This window comes from Neopelma chrysocephalum, unplaced genomic scaffold (genome assembly GCF_003984885.1).
Source record: "Neopelma chrysocephalum unplaced genomic scaffold, ASM398488v2 Primary Assembly neopelma1_131, whole genome shotgun sequence".
Taxonomy (NCBI): domain Eukaryota; kingdom Metazoa; phylum Chordata; class Aves; order Passeriformes; family Pipridae; genus Neopelma; species Neopelma chrysocephalum.
The window spans coordinates 1298369-1317105 of NW_020897793.1; the positions used below are offsets into that span (position 1 = coordinate 1298369).

The 18737-nt window shown below is 38.9% G+C and overlaps 1 protein-coding gene across 6 annotated transcripts in view; it reads left to right on the plus strand.

Moving 5' to 3' along the window:
* Positions 1-18737, plus strand: part of LDB3 (LIM domain binding 3) — a 121004-nt gene that overhangs the window by 33167 nt on the left and 69100 nt on the right. For all 6 annotated transcript variants that reach the window (XM_027698650.1, XM_027698652.1, XM_027698649.1 and 3 more), the window contains one exon: positions 5026-5177. In XM_027698650.1, coding sequence (XP_027554451.1) covers positions 5026-5177 — 152 coding nt within the window. The remainder of the gene's footprint in view (positions 1-5025; positions 5178-18737) is intronic.

Below are 18737 nucleotides of genomic sequence, written 5' to 3' on the forward strand. Positions count from 1 at the left end.
TGAAGTCCCGGAAAAAGAAGAGGCCCTGGCTAATGCTGCAGGCTACTATATTAACATCTTCTCAGTTGTACAGGCCTTCCTTTGTATTTTCGTGTGCCTTGTAAACTAGGAGTTCCTTGGGGGTAGGAAGGCTGTGTCCATCCATCTGTTTATACAAGCATTCTCGTTAGTATTTTAACACTCATCCACTCAAATGCTGCCTGATCCCTATCTCTCCCCCCCTTGGAGTGGAGCTAAGAGGCCTTGAATGGGAACATGTGCAGTTCTCAAGGTGGTACAGCAGCTGCACTTTGTACACTGCCTCCCAGAGCTCTGGCTAAGGAGTATTTACTCTGAACCTCGTGCAGACGTACTTTTTTAGGGCACAGCTGTCACTGTGGTACTATATATTCCCCCAGAATACAGAGCTGCTCACAGCAGAGAGTAGTAAGAATTCTCTGTGGTGCATTGAATGTAACATGTGATACTTCCAGCCTGCCCACTTGCTTTAAGCCAGGGATATTGGAAGTCAGATGTCTGCCTTGTAGGAAATTTGTGAGGGCTGAAAATTCCCATCTCTGAAGCAGCACATGTTCCTCTGCTTTTCTGAGAGGCATGAAAGATGCTTGCCTTTTCAATATGAAGTTTGTGCTTGGGCTGGAGGCACTGAAGAAACACTATTAAAATTAGATCTGTCGTTGGTACCTTGGCTTGGATTTTGTAAATCAGTTGTCAGAACTGGCTGTGCCTTGAATCTCTGGTGAAAGTCTCTCTGTAGCCTTAAATAAAGGCATTTGTAGCACCCAGCTACTGAAAGCTCTGTTGTAATCCAGAGCAAGTGAGCTAAGACTGTTACAAAGGTTTTCTGAAATAGTCTAGATTTTTTAAGAAAAAAGATCATGGTCAAATTGAAAAATGCACATTTGGCCTAGACAGTTATATGTTTCCCTCTGTTTGTTACCTCTGTTCATAGAAGAGAGGCTGAGACAAGAGCAAACTAGAACTTACTGTGTAGATCTAGATTTGCATTCTGATTCCAAGGGTTAATTAACATTTGTCCTTCAAAAGTATTTTTAAAAAATATTTTTAAATAGAAAATATTCCCTAAAGATTTCACAAATACACAGTGAGCTCTTCTCTGCTTGTGATTATATTTAGTAAATTTTAGTAGATCAGAGATGAATTTTCAAAGGAAAATACCAACAGATAAAAGATAAACACTTTGCATTCCATTCCTTTCAGCTGGATCTTTAAAAATGGGAACAAGATAGTCTTGAAAGTGCCTTGACACTTCAGATCTGGCTGCCCTATATCTCCATCTGTATGCTGGTATTTTGTCCCCAACAATTACTGACTGTTCTCAATGTCTGCTGTTAATGCATGCTGTGACTTCTCTTGAAACTCTCTCAGCTTCTAACTAAAATAGATATAATTTTGTGCTTCAATTTTTGAATGTTTTATACAGATTCTGCATCCAGTCCTTAATAATGCCTTCTATATAAAGCTCTACGGGACCAAAAAATCTAGCATGCTTTTAGACATTGGAAATACTGGGGGAAGAAGTAATTCTTTTCTGATACTTATTATTTTTCTGAATTACTGATACAATAAATTGGGTCCATCTTTTATACCTGTGAGTCTTGCTGTCTATGAAGTTAGAATAAGCTGAATTTAAGCCCAGAATTTGCTACCATTATTCTTAGTTGAAGAAATGACTGCAAATCCCTTTCTTTTCCTTTTCAAATATAAGAACAGTGGCTGGTAAGCCAGGATTGAGATATTTTCCTTGTCTCTCACAGTATGGTTCTCCTGGAGCTCTTTGCCTCAGAAAGGGTGTTGCAATGGCTATAGTTATAAATTCATATAAATCACAAATTCAAAATTATTCAGGACTTTTTGTTCGAGAGATTCTTTTGATGAATGTATTTTTTTTCATTTAGGGAGTGTTTCCCAGAAGTGTTATGCAGAAAATATCCCGCTATAGTAGGTGAAATCAGGTCAGTAGTTGACCTCTAAATTGGCTGTAATTCTAGGACAATTGTAGTTACCTGCTGCATCTTTAGGATATAACATTTACATTTGGGGCTGCTAAAAGCAGAAGTCAGAGAAAGTGAGAGTGGAGTCCGTGTGTTACAGCTGTATTAAACTAGTGCCAGATCTGGACTGTTTTATCCTTTCTGTGGAAACTCTGGGCTTATTTTGTTCGAACCATCACTGGGGAGTGGAAAGGGAGATATATGGGTTAGGTAGGAATTGCCATATTAGGGCAGACATTTGACTTTCAGTAACTGGGTTGATGTACAAAAAACAGTCTTTGTTCTTGATGAGAGAAAGTGTGTATGTGTGTGAGGGAGGGGTGTCCCAGAATTTGGAACCAGCTGTCTGGCTACTGGAAACACCAGCATCACACAGCTAATGTTTTGTGGCAAGAACTTGCATGTTTGATGAGGAAGTAAAAGGTAGAGTCTTAGAAAAGTGTTGTGTGGTGATTATTTATTAAAAAACCTCTATCAAGCAGGCTCAAGCCTTGGTGTCTGCCTGACTGGCAAACAGTTCATGTTAATAGAGAAAAAGGATAATTTGAGAAAGACTGAAGTGTCCTACTCGATTCAAGTCTTACAGACTCAGACAAATGAGTTTGGCATTAGTTCACGTTTTACCCTTTCCTGACTTCTTATTTTATTTCAAATTCTGTTTCTTGATATATTTGGAGGACTGAGCAGGTACAAGTACATATGGGTATGCAAATAATCTGTATTCTTTATAGGCTTCTGGATTCTGTGTACTTGGCACAATGCAAGTCAGTAAAATGCATAGAAGCTAATGTTTGTATATAATAATGGCCAGTCTTCGCGAACGAAGATTTTGGGAAAGGTCTTTTACCTTTCCAGCCTGCGCAATGGATTTTTTTAGGTGAGACACAGCATGCGCTGAACTGAGCCCACCCTTTAATCCTAAGGTTCATCTGCCGGGGCCAAGCAAGCTTGGACAATGGCAGTGAGGTCCTCAGGATGTAGGTTTGTTTAGAGTGACCTTCTCATAGATGGATGGCCTCACAGGGCTAACGGGCTCCATCTGCCCGGGGGACCGAGGAATCGAACCCGGGTCGCAGCAGTGAGAGTCCTCCATGCTAACCACTAGGCCACCAGGGGTCCCTAATGTTTGTATAATAGGTTAGGAAAACAATGTTTGGAACATGAATCTCTTGTTTCTATTAATCTCTTTCTATGAGGGTGTATTAGACTACAGAATAAAACTCCATCTTTGAAACTACCACAAAATATTTCTCCCACCCCTCGGTGCCTTAACACAAGAAAAATGCTTTGGGGGGTGGTGCTGCCATTATCAGTCACTTCTGCTTGCTTGAGAACATTATATCTGTGGCTGTCTTTCACTCAGAAAACATAGAACTCTTATTGCTTCTGTCTCTAATGAAAACGTATAAAAACTTATCCCTTCCAGTCAGATCAGTTCTGCGATGTTATTTACAGTGCCTAATTTGAAAGTAATCTTTATTTTAAGCAATGTCTGAGTAAGCAGGGTGCTGTGTTTTAGCTCCCTGATACTAAAGCTTGTGTTCTAGTAAACTCACAGCTCCCACTGTCAGGCTACACTGTCAATTAGGCTGCCAGCCTCAATACTGAACACCTTTAATGGGATGTGAAGAAAGGGTTGGGGTTTTTCCCTTCTTTTGCTTATTTTTCTTTGCCAGTGAAGAGCATAAATAAGCAGTCTGGGGAATTGTTTTGGAAGGAGTTTTTCATTTTGAGTATGTACATATTTATAAGTGTTTTGAGGTCATATTAGGGAAGGGAAGTTCAGGAATTCCACTTCACACTTAGAAGTGTTTGAATTTTTGTTGGGTTTTGGTTTCCCTAAGAATTTAACTTCACAGTTTCAGCCTGGCTGAATTCACAGGGGAGTTTTGGCTCGTAATCAAACACATCTTTCTTTTATGTCCTCTGTACTGAAGGAACAGAATTTTTGAATGCAGCCTTTGTTGTAGTATTTCAGAAGATCCTTGGGCTTTCTTAGAAGTGAGGAATGTAAGGCAGCAAGTCTCTAAAAATAAGAGCAAAGACCTATAGCTTATGTCCATATGCTTCAAGTTCTGAGTGCTGAAAGCAGAGGACATCTCCGATGTGTGCACTAAAACTTGTCTGACTGTCGGTGTGTGAAGGCTCTTCTGTTTTAGTTGGAGTTCCCCAGTGGAGTCGAGTTTCATAAGTAGCTGCATTGGTGTCATCCATATGGAAGCTGAGACTGCTGTGTAGAGCTGAGGTCAGGGCACTGTCTATTTGGAGAAGATGCAGTTCACAAGGTACCTGGGGCTGTGTTACCATAGTGAATGACCAGAATTCTGAACTGTTGTGTCAGTGTTTGCATTTGTAGTTGAAGCATTGTGGCTTTTTATTTCTAGCAGTGCCAGTCTGTCTTTGGAGTGTGAGGTCCAATAGGTTGATGAGATCATCTTGGGGATGTAGTGATCTGCCTTGGTAATGGAGCTGTAGTTGTATGTAGGTAAGGTTATCCTATAAAGCTTGCTATAAAAGAAGCAAAGCATGCCCAAGGCCCCTCACACACAATCATTTTCTGTCTGCTCAATAAAATTAATTAATTTTGGGAAAATGGCTTTTAGGAGGAAAAATACAATAAAATCAAGCAGTAGATAGTAGTTCATTAGTTTTCTGCTTCTGAGTAAAGTCTCTATATACTACTATAATATAAATAGTGATAATTATCCCCTTGAGGGAGAGATAATAGGCAGTAAGGAAACCACTACATATGGCTTAAACTCTCAAAATGGAAGTAATGACAAGTAGATGTTGTCCTGGACCTCTGCAGAAATGTGAGTTAACTTTGATTTGTTTAATTGCCACAAATGTTGTTGTTTCACCCATACAATAGTAGATACAGCTAGTGTTGTATCTGTTAGCGTATTTATTGCTGTATGTATTCTGTATTATAATTCAGGGTGAGTTCTCCAACTGTTTTGTGTACAGAATAACTTATCCTGATGAGACCTTTTTTTGTTTTCCTGCACAGATTACCCCTGGCAGCAAGGCAGCACAGTCACAGATGAACCAGGGGGACCTTGTGGTGGCCATTGATGGAGTCAACACTGACAGCATGACCCACCTTGAGGCCCAGAACAAGATCAAATCAGCCAGCCACAACCTGAGCCTCACTCTTCAAAAGTATGTTGCTATAAGTTAAAGTCTTTGCATTCCTAAGGGCATCCTATGAAACTCGTGACTAAGAGTTATAAGTGTTTTATCTCTGCCTTTCAGATTTATTTGAAGTGCTCATGACACAGATAGGAGATAGAAAGCCAAAATCTGCTCTGATTCTTGTAGAAATTGGATGGTGGTTATGTTGGAATTTAGCCCACTGAATGGAGGTGTCATGCCAGATCCACTCAAGCTTCTGTTAAATAAATTCAACAGTGATGTTTCTTTCATTTATTCCCATATGGACAACACAGTTTTGTTTGGTTCATTTATGAACCACCGTTCTAGAAACAACCAGTGAAATAACTGTTATGGGTGCACGGGAGGAACCTGTCATTCACAGGAAGAATAGTCCCAGCAGGCTGAGAATTTGTGCTGTTGGTCTGGCACCTGAGAGTTTGAAAGTGTCCACTTTGCATCTGGCAGAACGAGAAAGGTGTAGCCCAAGTGCAGGAAAGGGAGTCAGTACAACATGGCGAGGGCAGGTTTTCTCATAGAGATGTGATGGAAGTTGTCTTGCCATTAAGAAAGCAGATAATAGGTCTTTTAACTTTTCCTCGTTAATGTTGCTTCCAAGGAAACTTGTTCTCAAGTCAGATAACCTTGCAAAGAGAATTTCTGTAATAAATGCATTAATATTTAAAGCTCCATAATTATAGAAGGCAAAGTAGCTGCTAATTTTATTGCATTATGGAGAAGATAATTTTTACATAGGACAGGTAAAGACTGGTATGGAAAGCAGCTTGTAATGTGGAAGTACAAGTTAGAATATACCAAAAAATCTCATCCAGGAATGTGCAGCAGGGCTAATCAGTATCAGGAACAGACTAATACCTAAAGGAATAAGATCTTTAGCCAAGGTTTGCAAGACAGAGCAGTCTATTCCAAAGCAAAATGTATGGCTGAATTTCCCTCATGGCTTTAACTTTCAAGTTTGTCTTACAGGAGTGTCCCAGGTAGTGTATAAAATCAGTACAAAATGCAGAATGATGCTAACAAAACTGCAGCATATATGTTAGCTTTTGTGAAAACACTGGGTAGACTTCTATATTTCCTGGAAATGTAGAACTGTATTTTCTGGAAAAGGGTTTAAATTAAAGCACTTGAGATTTTGAGTTGTTCCAGGTTTAAGATTTTCCTCAGTGTGGTCTGCCTGTTCCAGTGAATGCAGAGGAGGTAGGAGGATGCATGGAATAATTTCTGCCACCTCATATGATGTGCACGTGTGCCTCATGTGTGCTTAGGGAAGATTAATGAGAAACTGAACAGTCAAAAGAAACCAGTAGCTTAATACTAAATGTGCTGAAATGGGCATTATATCAGAAGCCAGAAGAAAATAGTCTTCCAGAGCTGTTGAGGGAAGATGAGGCACTATCTTGATGTGTGTAGTGGAATTCTCATTTCTATGGCCAACTCCAGCTTCTCTTTTTCTGCACTCTAGTGCATGCTAGTTTTATTATGAATATATGTAAGATAACTTTTTTATAAAGATTTACATTGTTCTGGATTATTTTGTATTTGAAAGTTAAGGAAAATCCTTTCCGATTATTTTAGAACTTCTGTCTGCTTTTCTGTTGGATCCTTGTGTTTTTACATTGAGAGAAAATGTTTCTTATTATGCTTGGGGTTGTTGCATACTTGGAATTAATTTTCCCCAATAGTGGATCTGAAAAGTGGTCTAGTGTCTGCCTCTATTGGCCTGGCATTTAAAACTGCAACCCAAAAGCTCTCCTTCCACACAGAAGAAGGGTTTCCAAAAGTGTGACTAAAAGGAAAAAAAAAAGAAAACTAGTAGAAGTACCATTATTAATTGCTGTCATGCTCTGTTTATTGTTTCTTCTATTTTTTTAAGCCTTGCCCTATTTCTTGATTCCAAAACAATAGTATAGAATTCAGATAATCGAGTTATGTGGATAATGACCAGCCAAAGAAAGCAGTAATGGAGTACTCCACAGACTGAAATATGCTTGCCTAGATAATAGATGTAGATGAGCTAAAAATCCATTTTGAAAAGAAGAAAAATGATATAAAGTAAAATGAAATACTAGTAAGCACAAATGGGGCAGAAACGTGCTTTTTTAACAAGGGAGAACTTTCATAGGTCATGTTTTTGCTCTGAACTTACACAATTCATAGAATCTTCTCTTCAGCTGCTTTATGGTGTGAGCTCTTAGTTCATCTTGGTGACCCATTCAGCCTCACCGGAGTTATGTGGGAAAAAGAAGTGACAAGAACTGAAAAGTAATTTATTTTTTTAACAATGTTTTTTTCTTAGATGATTAGGGGCTATTCAAAGAGTTGTGCTCAGAGGCATTAAGCTGGCTTTTGCTCTGTACAGTTCAGTATTTATACAAGCTAAAGCTTATCAGCATGTGATCTCAGCCAACTGACATATGCATGGAACCCTATTAAATATCCACTATCCCAAAGACTTGAACAAAATCCACAATATTCAGGAACTTATATTAATCTTGAAAAATCACTTTTTTCCTGGACACAAATGGGTTAATTTACTTAGGGATGAAAAGATTCTGTCAGTTTAGTCACCTTCCCAAAATTCACAATGCAATATACTTTTTTCAAAAAAAAAAATAATTTACAGGTATTGTATTGGTGAGAAGAATAACAGTTAACGTGAAAAATATGGTAGCAGGGACAAGGGATAGTAACTTTCAACCAAATAAGAACAAAACAGAAGACAGGCAGAATCTCCTGGGACTTGGTTAACAGGAAAATGACTGTGCTGAGAGATCACTGTGACATTTTTAGATATGGCTTGCAGGACGAAACTGGAGTGGAGTGTTCCACTACTGTGGAAAAACAACAAGAGTTGCCATAAAGAGCACAGAGATGGAAATGCTCACTTATTTGTATAAAAATTTGCAAACATTGGAAATCCATTCAAATGGAAAAGGCAAATATGTGTATTAGGAAATTGATTGTTGTGATAAGAAAACTTAAGCCCTAAACTGTGATGATATTGGGCATTTACATGAAGTAGTCCCATGGCTCTACAGAATATGCTTCAAGGTCATAGAAGGCCTTGCCAGGCAATCTGTGGCTTGGTTTTGTTGTTCCAGCACTAGAAGTTAGAAGTGAACTTGCTTGCTTAATCCAGTGAAGAAAGAGTGGAACATGAAATCTAGACATAAATGCTCTGAGATAGAAAGCTTTTTATTTTTCTAATGGTTCTTGGCTCTCAAGAGCAATGGCCTTTTCTTTTATTGATCCTGGCCATGAAGGTTTCATGAGCATTGTTTGTAACCTGACAGCTCAGACAGTGTTTGCTACTACTCACTTTTATTATCACAATTCAGTTCCTAGTGGTTTTTTTCAGGGTGGGAAACTGTTTATTTTTTTATTTGGCTGTCAAGAAAATCTGTAGATGGTGTCAGCACTCGTGCAGGACATCAAACTGCAAGACCTCAAACGTAGAAGGGAAGTGTTAAGAGTGCCCATTCATACTTGCCTGCCTAAACAACAAGAGTCTCTGCTTCCCTGGCTGTACTAACTTAGTTTTATTTTGAGTACCATCAGTCTGCACTGTTCAAGGCACACTAACATAGCTCTTCAATGAGTGCTAAGTGCTCAGTGCTGGCCTGAATGCAGTTCTCCATGTTTCGCTCATGTAGATATCCCATTATGGGTTCAGGAATTTGTGGATGTTAAGTTTTTTCTGACAGCTTCCTTCCCTAAGCTCCCTGTTAAATTTGTTCTTACCACCTCACCCATGCAATGTTTTCACATGAAACCACAAAATTAGACTGGAAGTCTCGCCAGCTGTGCCAGAGGTTTGATCAGGCAGCCAGAACTTGTTTAGTGGCTTGAGTGCAACACTGCTTTGTCTGGTTGCCTATTTCTCCAGAGCCTGCAACATGCCTCCCCATGCTGCTCTGGGAAGTTAAAGGATGAAGACAGGCAAGTGTCAGTATTTGGACCATTCCTGAAGAAAGAGACCTGTGATCCAATGATGTGGGAATGTATGGGACCCTCCAGACTAGCTCTGCTTGCTTCAGTTTAGAGGACGAAATACATCTAGGGAGTGAATTCTTTTTTGCTGAAGGAAAGAGAGCAGGAGTGAGGGGAGAGGGAAAGAAATGTCTTTGGCACAGTGCACCCAGTAGAATTCCATGAGGCACAATAGTATCCAGGCAAACCAGACTGATATTCTAAAACATTAGATATATGGGTGCAGCTTGTTCCTTAGAAATGTGCATTCTTCCAGGTGTAGTGAGCGGGGTGTTGGTGCTAGTTCTTCTAGACCATGCTATGGAAGGCCATGATCATACTCTAGAATGGCCTGGATCATGGTGGAAAAAGATATTACCTTGCTTATAGTTGTTTTGTGACCTCCTGGAGTTTAGTTCTCAATCATTTTCCAGTATCAGTTTCTAATCAGTTACTTGAGCTACACAGCTGCCCTCAGGCATTTTAATTCTGGGCCAGTCAAAGTTCATCTTTAACTATCTGGCTGCCCCACAGATATTAGGCCACAAACTTTTTGTCCTGCAGTATTCAGTTCACAGGTGATGAAAAGAAAAATGCATGCAAAATTTATTTTTATTTCATAAAAATGGGTTTCTCTTTTAATGCACAGTAAATGCAATGCACAAGAGAGCAGCATTATTTGTCAACATGTTTCACTGGAGCATCCACAACATTCATTTGATCTTAAGTAATCTGATCAGCCTCCTTGGAAAGGATTCACCAAATGTACTGGCTTGGTTTTGGAAAGTGCTGTAACATGAGTGCGCCTCATTCTGCTGGCACAAACATTCCTGTGTCACTCGAAGACTCTGCTTTGGCGTCACTCTGTGCTGGAGAGGAGCAGGGGAGGTGGAGACCTTCCCTGCCTAGTGTGCTTTGACAAAACCTCCCCCTCCCAGGGCATACCAGTGATGCTGCCATTTGCTTCCAGACAGTCACAACTGACTGTCTTTTGCTGGAAAATCATGAGCTAAATAATTCTTTTCTCTACTGAAAGGGAAAGTGTCAGAGGCAAAGCCATGAGAGACCTACGGTAAATATTTAATAGCTTTCATTTTTTGTGAAGCACCAAAAGATGTCTGATCCTGCAGTATTCATTTCAGATCTACTATAAATAAAGCGTGTGGTGACAGCAAACTGCAAGCAGGGGGAATTCTGTGGTTATTGTAAACTGCTTTCTTTTGTCTGAAGCTGTGAATAGCAACCAGTTCTGTGCATGTTTTAGGTCTGCTGATGGGCATATTTAAATCAGAACCAGATTTAGGCTGCGTTTATGCTCAGGAGAATTAGAAGAGGGTATCTCTTCCAGTCTGAGAGTAAATTGGAACTATATAAACAATACTGATGAAAGCATGGTCTGAACTAGTCATAATTGGACTATTCAAAATTTTAAGCAGATTAGTACAAAAAAGGAGAGGAACACTAATGTGGATGTGACATGTGATACCAGTTAGTTTGCTTAGACATGTGACTCTAGAACTTTGAGAGTCATCTACCTCCAATAGCCAAGGTTTCCTCCTTCCTTCTGGTGATGCAGTATGCTTAAAGCACTGAAAAAAAGACATATCCTCCTAGGGAATTAAGGAGACTACATTACTGTGAGCTCAGAGAGGTGGTCCTCCCTCACTCCTGGTAAATTAGAGGTGAGTTCCATTGCGTGCCCAGTTGTCTCTGTATGCAGGTATGAGAGGACAGTAGATTTGTTTACAAGAGTCAGGCTAACATTTGTTCAGGGCTGTGAGTTACTGCTTTGGAGCAGCAGCATTTACTGCTGTTAAAATTAATGAGCGGCTTTTTCCATGGAAAATGAAATAAAATATCAGTCACTGCAATAAATACAAATATATTCCTTACATGAGCAGTTTAATTGAGTGGACTGCTATTTACACTCACTGCATAAAGTGTCCTTGTTAGTTTTAGAAAAGAGCCTGGAAACTGTGGATATATGCCAAGGCTTTAAAGGGCAGTGAAGTTTTCATTACAACAGGATTCTACTTAGGGATTAGAACTGTTCTGAGTGCCCATCACTTTTTTTTTTCCCAAATACCAGTTTAGAGATGAGGTTAAAATTCATTATTTTATTCCTCTAAGAAATATTCTCTGGATCCCCTAAAGATAATATCCATGGGAATTCTTCCACATATTATATTGCACTCACCATGGAAAGGTCAAGATGGGTACCAGGGGCACATCTCACCGAAGTCAATGAGCTGACACAGCTAAATACACATGGCAGTTGTATTCTTTCAGACAAACACTTGCTGGTTGCATTCTGCAATGAGGAAGCAGGTATGTTAGCCAAAATGTCACAGTGTATTAGATCTGGGACCTTTTCTTATTGATTAACATTGATTAGCTTAAGCGTGGTCATGGAAAGATGTAAATTACACACTTGAAGCTAATTGGAATGGATGATAAAGTATTTTTTAGAAGTGGAATGAGAAATCGTTCAATTAGGTAAAATACTAAGGCTTTACTAGATCAGTCTTGTAATACATTCTTTGCACATGTAAGGCTGTTGGTTTCCTTTGGATCCTTTTTACTGTGGTGTTTCTTGCCCACCAACCACTATAAAAGCTGATGGGCCTCATTCTTTTTTCACCAAGTTTTAATCATTGGTAAATGTTTTTTTTCTTAGAGCGAGAGCAGCGATACACCCTGGTCCATTTTGCCTGGCTTTTGGCCACCTCCTGGGGTCTGTGCTCTCCCTGACTGGTGCTGCTGCAGCATGTCAGTACTGAGCACTAGGCACAGGCTGGCACTGGGGTGTCACTGCATTAATGTAATGACAACTCCAAACAGCACTCAAATACCTCCAAAGGAAACAAAATCTTTTGACAGGTCCTGGCTACCCTTCTCGACTCAGCAGTCTGAAGACATAGAGTTATGTTTTCAGTCAAAGTCTCTCAGGTATAGGCCTTAATGGAAAGCTCACTCAAGTGTTTTAGTGTAGAAAGTTAGAAAGTGAAGGCCTAAATGAGGCAGACTGTAGTTAAGATCTAATTATCCATGTTCACTAATTTTTCCCTTCCACATATGCCAATTAGAAATGCTCTAAAAACCATGTGACACGCTGTAAGGTCCACATCCCAACAAAGAGGAATTACAAGAAAATCAGCTAAATAAGTATACCTCATTAATAGCTTCTGGAAACTAACAAAAGTGATTTGTGGTCAGGATGCCCAAAGTATCCAGAACTGGGCTTTTCCTTTTTGAAAATGTTGAGTGGTAAGGGGAAAAACAGAGTTTTTCCGTGTGGTGTTAGAAATCTGTTTGGATTTGAACACTACTCGAATTCCTCTGATTGAACAGAAGGCAGTTACAATGGTAATTATGTTATTATTTTGTGAATCACCATGTCTTTGAAGTTCAGCTGCAACTTCCTGATTCTGGAGCTGGCTTTTCAGGGTAATGCTCTGCAGCAGTTCCCAGTGCTGTTCTGAAATCTGTACCAGAATGGCTTTCACCTTTAAGGGAGCTGTTAAGAAGCCAAGACTTTACAGTACTGCAGGGGAACCTGATGATACTGGAATAGGGTAGTCTAAGTCTCAGGTACACTATTTGTATGGGAGGGGAAAAATAATCAGAGTAAATCACTATGGTTCACTTCGGGTATTTAAATATTTGATATTCAATTCTTCAGAATTGTCATTTATTATATTTATTGAAGAGAGTTGCATCACATCTCAGGACCAGGGTATGGTAGGCTACATCCAAGCACTAAATCTTTATTCAGTGTCTCTTCTGCTCCTTATTAATAATAGCTAATTCTTTGCTTTACACTACTAGATCTTTTCATAACCCAAACATTTCTTCTGATCATTTTCTAATTTGTATGTTTACCTTCAATAGATTTTTTTAGCATCTCTCAGTAATTATAAATAATCATCTAATAATTAAATCATTAACAATAAATAATTATTCCAAACTGTAAGATTTCAAGGGAGACACTTAATTTGAAGGTTATATACCATTAAGCTTTGATCCCTCTCTCATAAATTTGATTGCATTTCTGCAGTTAGCGAATTTATTATTGAGGTGAGAATAGTAGCTTCTTATTTATAATCAATACCTATTTATATATTTCTGAGTATTTCAAGTACTGTGGGTTTTCCTGCACTGGGCTGGAAGTACCCCTTCTATTCACCTTAATGTTTCTGCTGTTATTTTAAAGCAAGCTTTGAGAGGAACATCTAATGCTTTTACCAGATCTGTAATAACCATAGAAAACATGCAAATAAAAAGTAGAAAGTTAAAAGAACTCATATCCTCTCTCCAACAGAATCCTTTTCAGGCTAGTTAAAATGTATTTTACTTGTGAATCCCATGCTATTCAAGTGGAGTTAGTGTGCATAACTAGAAAAGTTGTGCAAAAGCCCTGTAATGAAATCTGAAATAAAATGTGAATTTGCTTTGGGTTAACATTAAAAATTCAGGTAAGTAGCATTGTGGTGGCAATCTATGGATGAATGATCTAAGCAAAACTAGTAATACCTTACTTAAGCTTAAAATGTAGCACCTTAGCTGTGGGAGAGATTGGGATGATGATATTCTGATATCAACAAGGTTGTTGCAATCACTGTATAACTGAGTGATCTATTTGGTAACTCACCATTAAAGCAAGCTGACCTTCAAATTCTTATGATCTGCTTAATATTACTTAGAAACAAAGTTATGGTTTCTATATAAAATAATGTATTTCTTCAACCATGTTGATGGCAATACATACAGATTCAGTCCACGACAGCACAAGTTCTGTAACTGAATGAAATTTCCTTGGGATGAGCCCACATTTCTTTATGGGTTATCTGGGTTTTTGATAGTGATAGGGAGAGGAAATTTTTGGAAATGTTTTAGAAATAGTGCAAAGACATGAAGAAGGAGACAGAAGGAGAAATAACTTGCCTGAACAAAGGTGTTCATGGAGGTTAAGTGTGGAGCTTGCTGTGCGTGTTGGGTTAGTGCCAGAGATGTGTTCAGCATCTTATAACTGTGGATAACTGTCACACATGGAGCAGAGCTGCAGGGACACTGCCAGAGCCTCCCAGTTTGCCCACAGTTGCTGCTGGGATGGAAGAATTCTAGGGTTGGTACCAAGTTAATTGAGAGGAGAGGAAGGCATCAACAGCCAGTTACTCCATTCAGGAGGAACAGACTGGAGGGCAGAATGTGAGGCAGTTCAAGAAAGAAGGGATTTTGCACAGCAGGGGAGAGGGCAGGAGTTAGGAAGATGCAACTGGCACTGTGCAGATGCCACAGAAGTAGAAAGAGTCAAAGAGAGACAAGGAGAGACTTTGCAAAAATCTCAGCTTTACACACACTGGCTCCAGTTCCCTTTCTTTCCTTCCTTTCACAAAAATCTCCAAGGCTTCTTCCCTTTTCCTTTGCCTCTCTGTCCCTTAGTGTTTGTGGTTGCCTCTGACTAAGATCCTTTGTAAGGGAAAATGAGTATGACATACTTACAAACAGCTTTTTGATTGGAGAGCTGCTTCCTTTTAGGCTGATGCCATTTGTGCACGAGAAGTTCTTGTCTATGTGTTGCTGTGTGTGTGAACATTAGGTCTGGAAAGTGTGATTGCCCACCTTGCAATCCAAGTGCAGCACAATGCAGGGAAATAACGAACTAATCAGTCATCCAGCCAAATGCTAATATTTGCATTTGCCATGGATACATAGAGAACAAAACTGCTGATGAAAATATTTTTCAGTTTTATTGCCGGCACAGATGATATCCTGAGAGAGGGAAAGTAGGTCTCATCCCAGCCCCAAAGGGATCACAGTTGTATTTGAAGTACTGTGAAATGCTTAGGGCTTTGTCTTTGTGATTCTCATTGGAGTCACTAAGACTGGTTGCTGATGTCCCAGGCAGGGCTTAGAGAATTAAACCATGGTATCATGAGACTCAAGATTTTCTGTGCAAGACTTAGAAACAAGAAGAAGCTTCTGTTTGGCTACTTAATTCACTGGTTAGCTGAAGATTTAACTGGCACATTGCTGTCTCAGCATTTAAATTGATAACCACGAGGAACACTTAGTTGGTCCTTTTTACGTCTCTTCCCCACACTCCCATCATCCCCACTAAATTGTCAGGAATAAGAATGCATTAAAACAAATACATATCAGACACTCAATTCTACATGCTCTGTTGTTTTGCATTCTGCAAATTCCCACTCCACTCCAGAATGACTCCATTTCAGTTAGGTGATAGGTAAAGTATGTAAGAATTGTTCTAGGCATTTCTAACCCTAGCCTAATCTGGTTTATTACCTTTCCATAAACTTGACCCTTTTCATCTTCTAGTGGTTGAAATATTAAGATACAGTTATTACGATTCTCAACAAAGTATAAATAAGAGCTTACGTCACAAAATAAAAGCAAAAGCTTACTGTAAGAAAGAAATGTTCATTTTAGCTGTCCTGAGAATTAGGAAAGAGAGGCACTGACTGGTAAAGATATAATAGAAAAAAAGCCCCATGAAGATGAAAAAGCTATTATCTCTTAGATCATTTCACCTCTCTGCAAGTACAATATTGTGCTCCTCTGAGGATGCAATTTAAACTGATAGTGAATCACAGAACTCCTTTGCAGCCCTTCCTTGGGCAGGCAGCTCCTCAGTGCAGTTGGCTCCTAATGAACCTTTGTTGTGAGTGCAAAAATATCAGGATTGAAGTCAAGTGCTCTTCAATTAAAGATATATCTAGGAAGGTGGGAACAAGTAGGAATTTTGACAGCCATTTCAGCAGTGCTATCAAAATAAAACTGCTTTGCAAAACTACATCCATCTTGGTTTTGAACCTCATTAAAAAAGAGAACCAATATTGAGGGAGAGGAGAGTTGAGGAAAGGAGAAAAGTTTAAAAAAATACCAGAATGATGTATTTGGTCATCATTAGAACTGTTCTGAGTTTTCATTTTGAAATGAGGTCTTTGTTTCCATTTTTAACTTGGAAAATATAGAAGAAAATGTCTGAAAGTTGAAATCTAATTAATGGCTTAAGAAAAAGAATCTTGATGGGAAATTTCAACATCAAATCTGAAATTATCACAGTCATTCGTGAAATTTGGACTTTCATCCCTCTCATAGCCCTACTGAGCAGATACACTCCTCAAGTGTTTGGAATAAAATAATTTTGCAATCAATGGATTAAAATGTAAACCTGGACATATATGTTTACCACAGCACCATCATCACTTGAAAAGCAAACTTGTGTTGCTGCAGGCTTGGATTCATCTAGCAAAAGAGGGAGGAAAAAAATATTCTGAACTTGCAGATGTTTTTCCCGGCGGAGTAATGACTCTTATGTAAATAATCACTTTATTTTGCAAGTGCATAGACTTTCATTCCACAAATTGATTTCACCTTTCCTGCCCTTTTCTCTGGTGCAAGCTTCTGCTAAATCTAGCAAGTCTCATTATTCTGTTTTTAAATATCAAAGCTATAAAAATCCAGGGCAGAGTTATGTAGGAACCTCATTGTTTTTGAGTAACATCTTGAAACCTCCAAGTTGGTATCAAATAAAAATCTTGGTTTGATAGCACTGGAATGGCAGATGTAGTTTATCAGTAATATGGAAGGAATGCAGCTTTTTAACATCATCTTCTGTGGTCAGGTAATGAGTGAGAAAAAAATAGACATACAATAAACATCAGAAGTGATGGAGCAGTCTGGTAAATAACTTCCTTTGCTGCAATACAACTATTTTTCAGTTACACATGAAACATGCAGTGTGCCGTTGCTTGCTCCACCTCTGTACGTGGCAAACCACATTTCCAGTGCTCTGCAACTCTGGCCCTAAAATTCACGATCAGGGAACAGAGCAGGGGGACACTCAGTGTGGTATGCCCAGGCCCACCCCTGTCACTTCACAGAAATAACTGGGTGTACTTGGAAATTATACCATTGGAAAGAAGACCAGAATCTTCCCCTAAATCTTTGTCTGTTCATAAATTGTCACTGTCAGTTTTCAGCAACTCTGTGTTATGAGCTGCAGTTGGGTTTTTTTTTCTCTTTTTTGCTGTCTTTAATGATACATGTGCATGTCTCATGAATATGATTTATTGTTTCTTTTTGTAAGCTAAAATGGTTGGAGGAAGGGTATGGCACTTATTCCTGAGGGAAGATCAGATAGTAACTTGCCTGAGGAAAATTTGTTCTAGGCAGTAAGTGATTAGTTCTTGTTCCTAGAACTTGAAAGAATATCTTTCTCTGATAATTATGTCTTAGGGAGTATATTGTGATATATTTCAGCTATGAGTATGAATATTAGTGCCTTTAACAATTTTCTAGCCTGTTGTTTCAGGAATACTTTGTCAGTGAATTTCACAGGTTGATTACACATTGTTTAACAAAATGCCAGTTTTCACTGTCTCCTTAGACTGTTCATTTTCACAGTATCTGGTTGTGAGATAGGCATCTGTTACATTGGCTTTGTTTTCAGCTCTCAAAGTTTCCATACCTTCTATGTGGAAATCTTCTGGTTCCTGTAAGGATTGCTCCTTTCTCCTAGGTGGTCTTTTTTTGTTTGTTTACTCCTGTTTATGGAAAAATGTTGTGTGTGGCAGCAAAAGCTGAACACAGAGCTCAGTGTGAAGCTCGGTACTGATGCAGGGATTGCCACTGTGATGAGCCCAGTTTTTGTCTAGCTCAGCTTTCCCTCTCTGATAGATACCATTGCTAAGTGTTTCAGGGGAAAGTGCAACACAGCCCTCAGGAAGGAAATAATGAACCTAACACAGAAGGTTTCTCCCTATCAGTCTTTAAAGCTGTGCCTTGAAAAATGAGATTCTATATGTTTATTTATTATACTCAGTGTAAAGCTGCTCTTGGGGTTTTGTTGTAACCATAACTCTCTCATCCTTTCTGATATCCTGCTATTCTCATAGTCTCAATGATGTTTTGTAACAATGAGTTTCACCTCAGGCTAATCAAGTACTCTAGGAAAAGATGTTTACCTTTATCAATTTTATATGTGTTGTCTTCAATTTCACTTAATGTCCACAAGTGTAGCTTTATTTCCCTTTTTCTAGCTTTCATTATTTTCTAAGCCTCTGTCTTCCATTATTCATCTCCTGTCTAAAGCAAACAGTTCCAAATGTCTCAGTCATCTCTACTTGATTTGTAAGCTTTTAAGTATTTTTATTTCATTTTTGTCCCTGTCCTAATTTTGCAGTGTACTTTTTAAAGATTAGAATTCAAGGCATGACTCTGATCTGTGTGTTGGCAATGGGATATTACTTGTAAAATTATGATTCTTTTGACTATTTTTTGCATTTTTCATTTCATTTTCTCTGGTGATCCCATGTGTGTTGGAAAGATTTCAGTAGAATGTTCAGCACTATGCAGATTTGTACAACACCTCCCACAAATACATCTTCACTTACCTGAGCATCCTACAAGTGCTTCAGTTAGCATTTGTCACTGTGCTTTCTTGGTTGTTTACCAATGAAAGGGCAAACTGTGTGTTTTGGAAGCATTTTAGTGTGGTTTATTTTTGTTTTCTAAATGATCAAGTATATGTAAAATAGAGGTGAAAGACAGTCA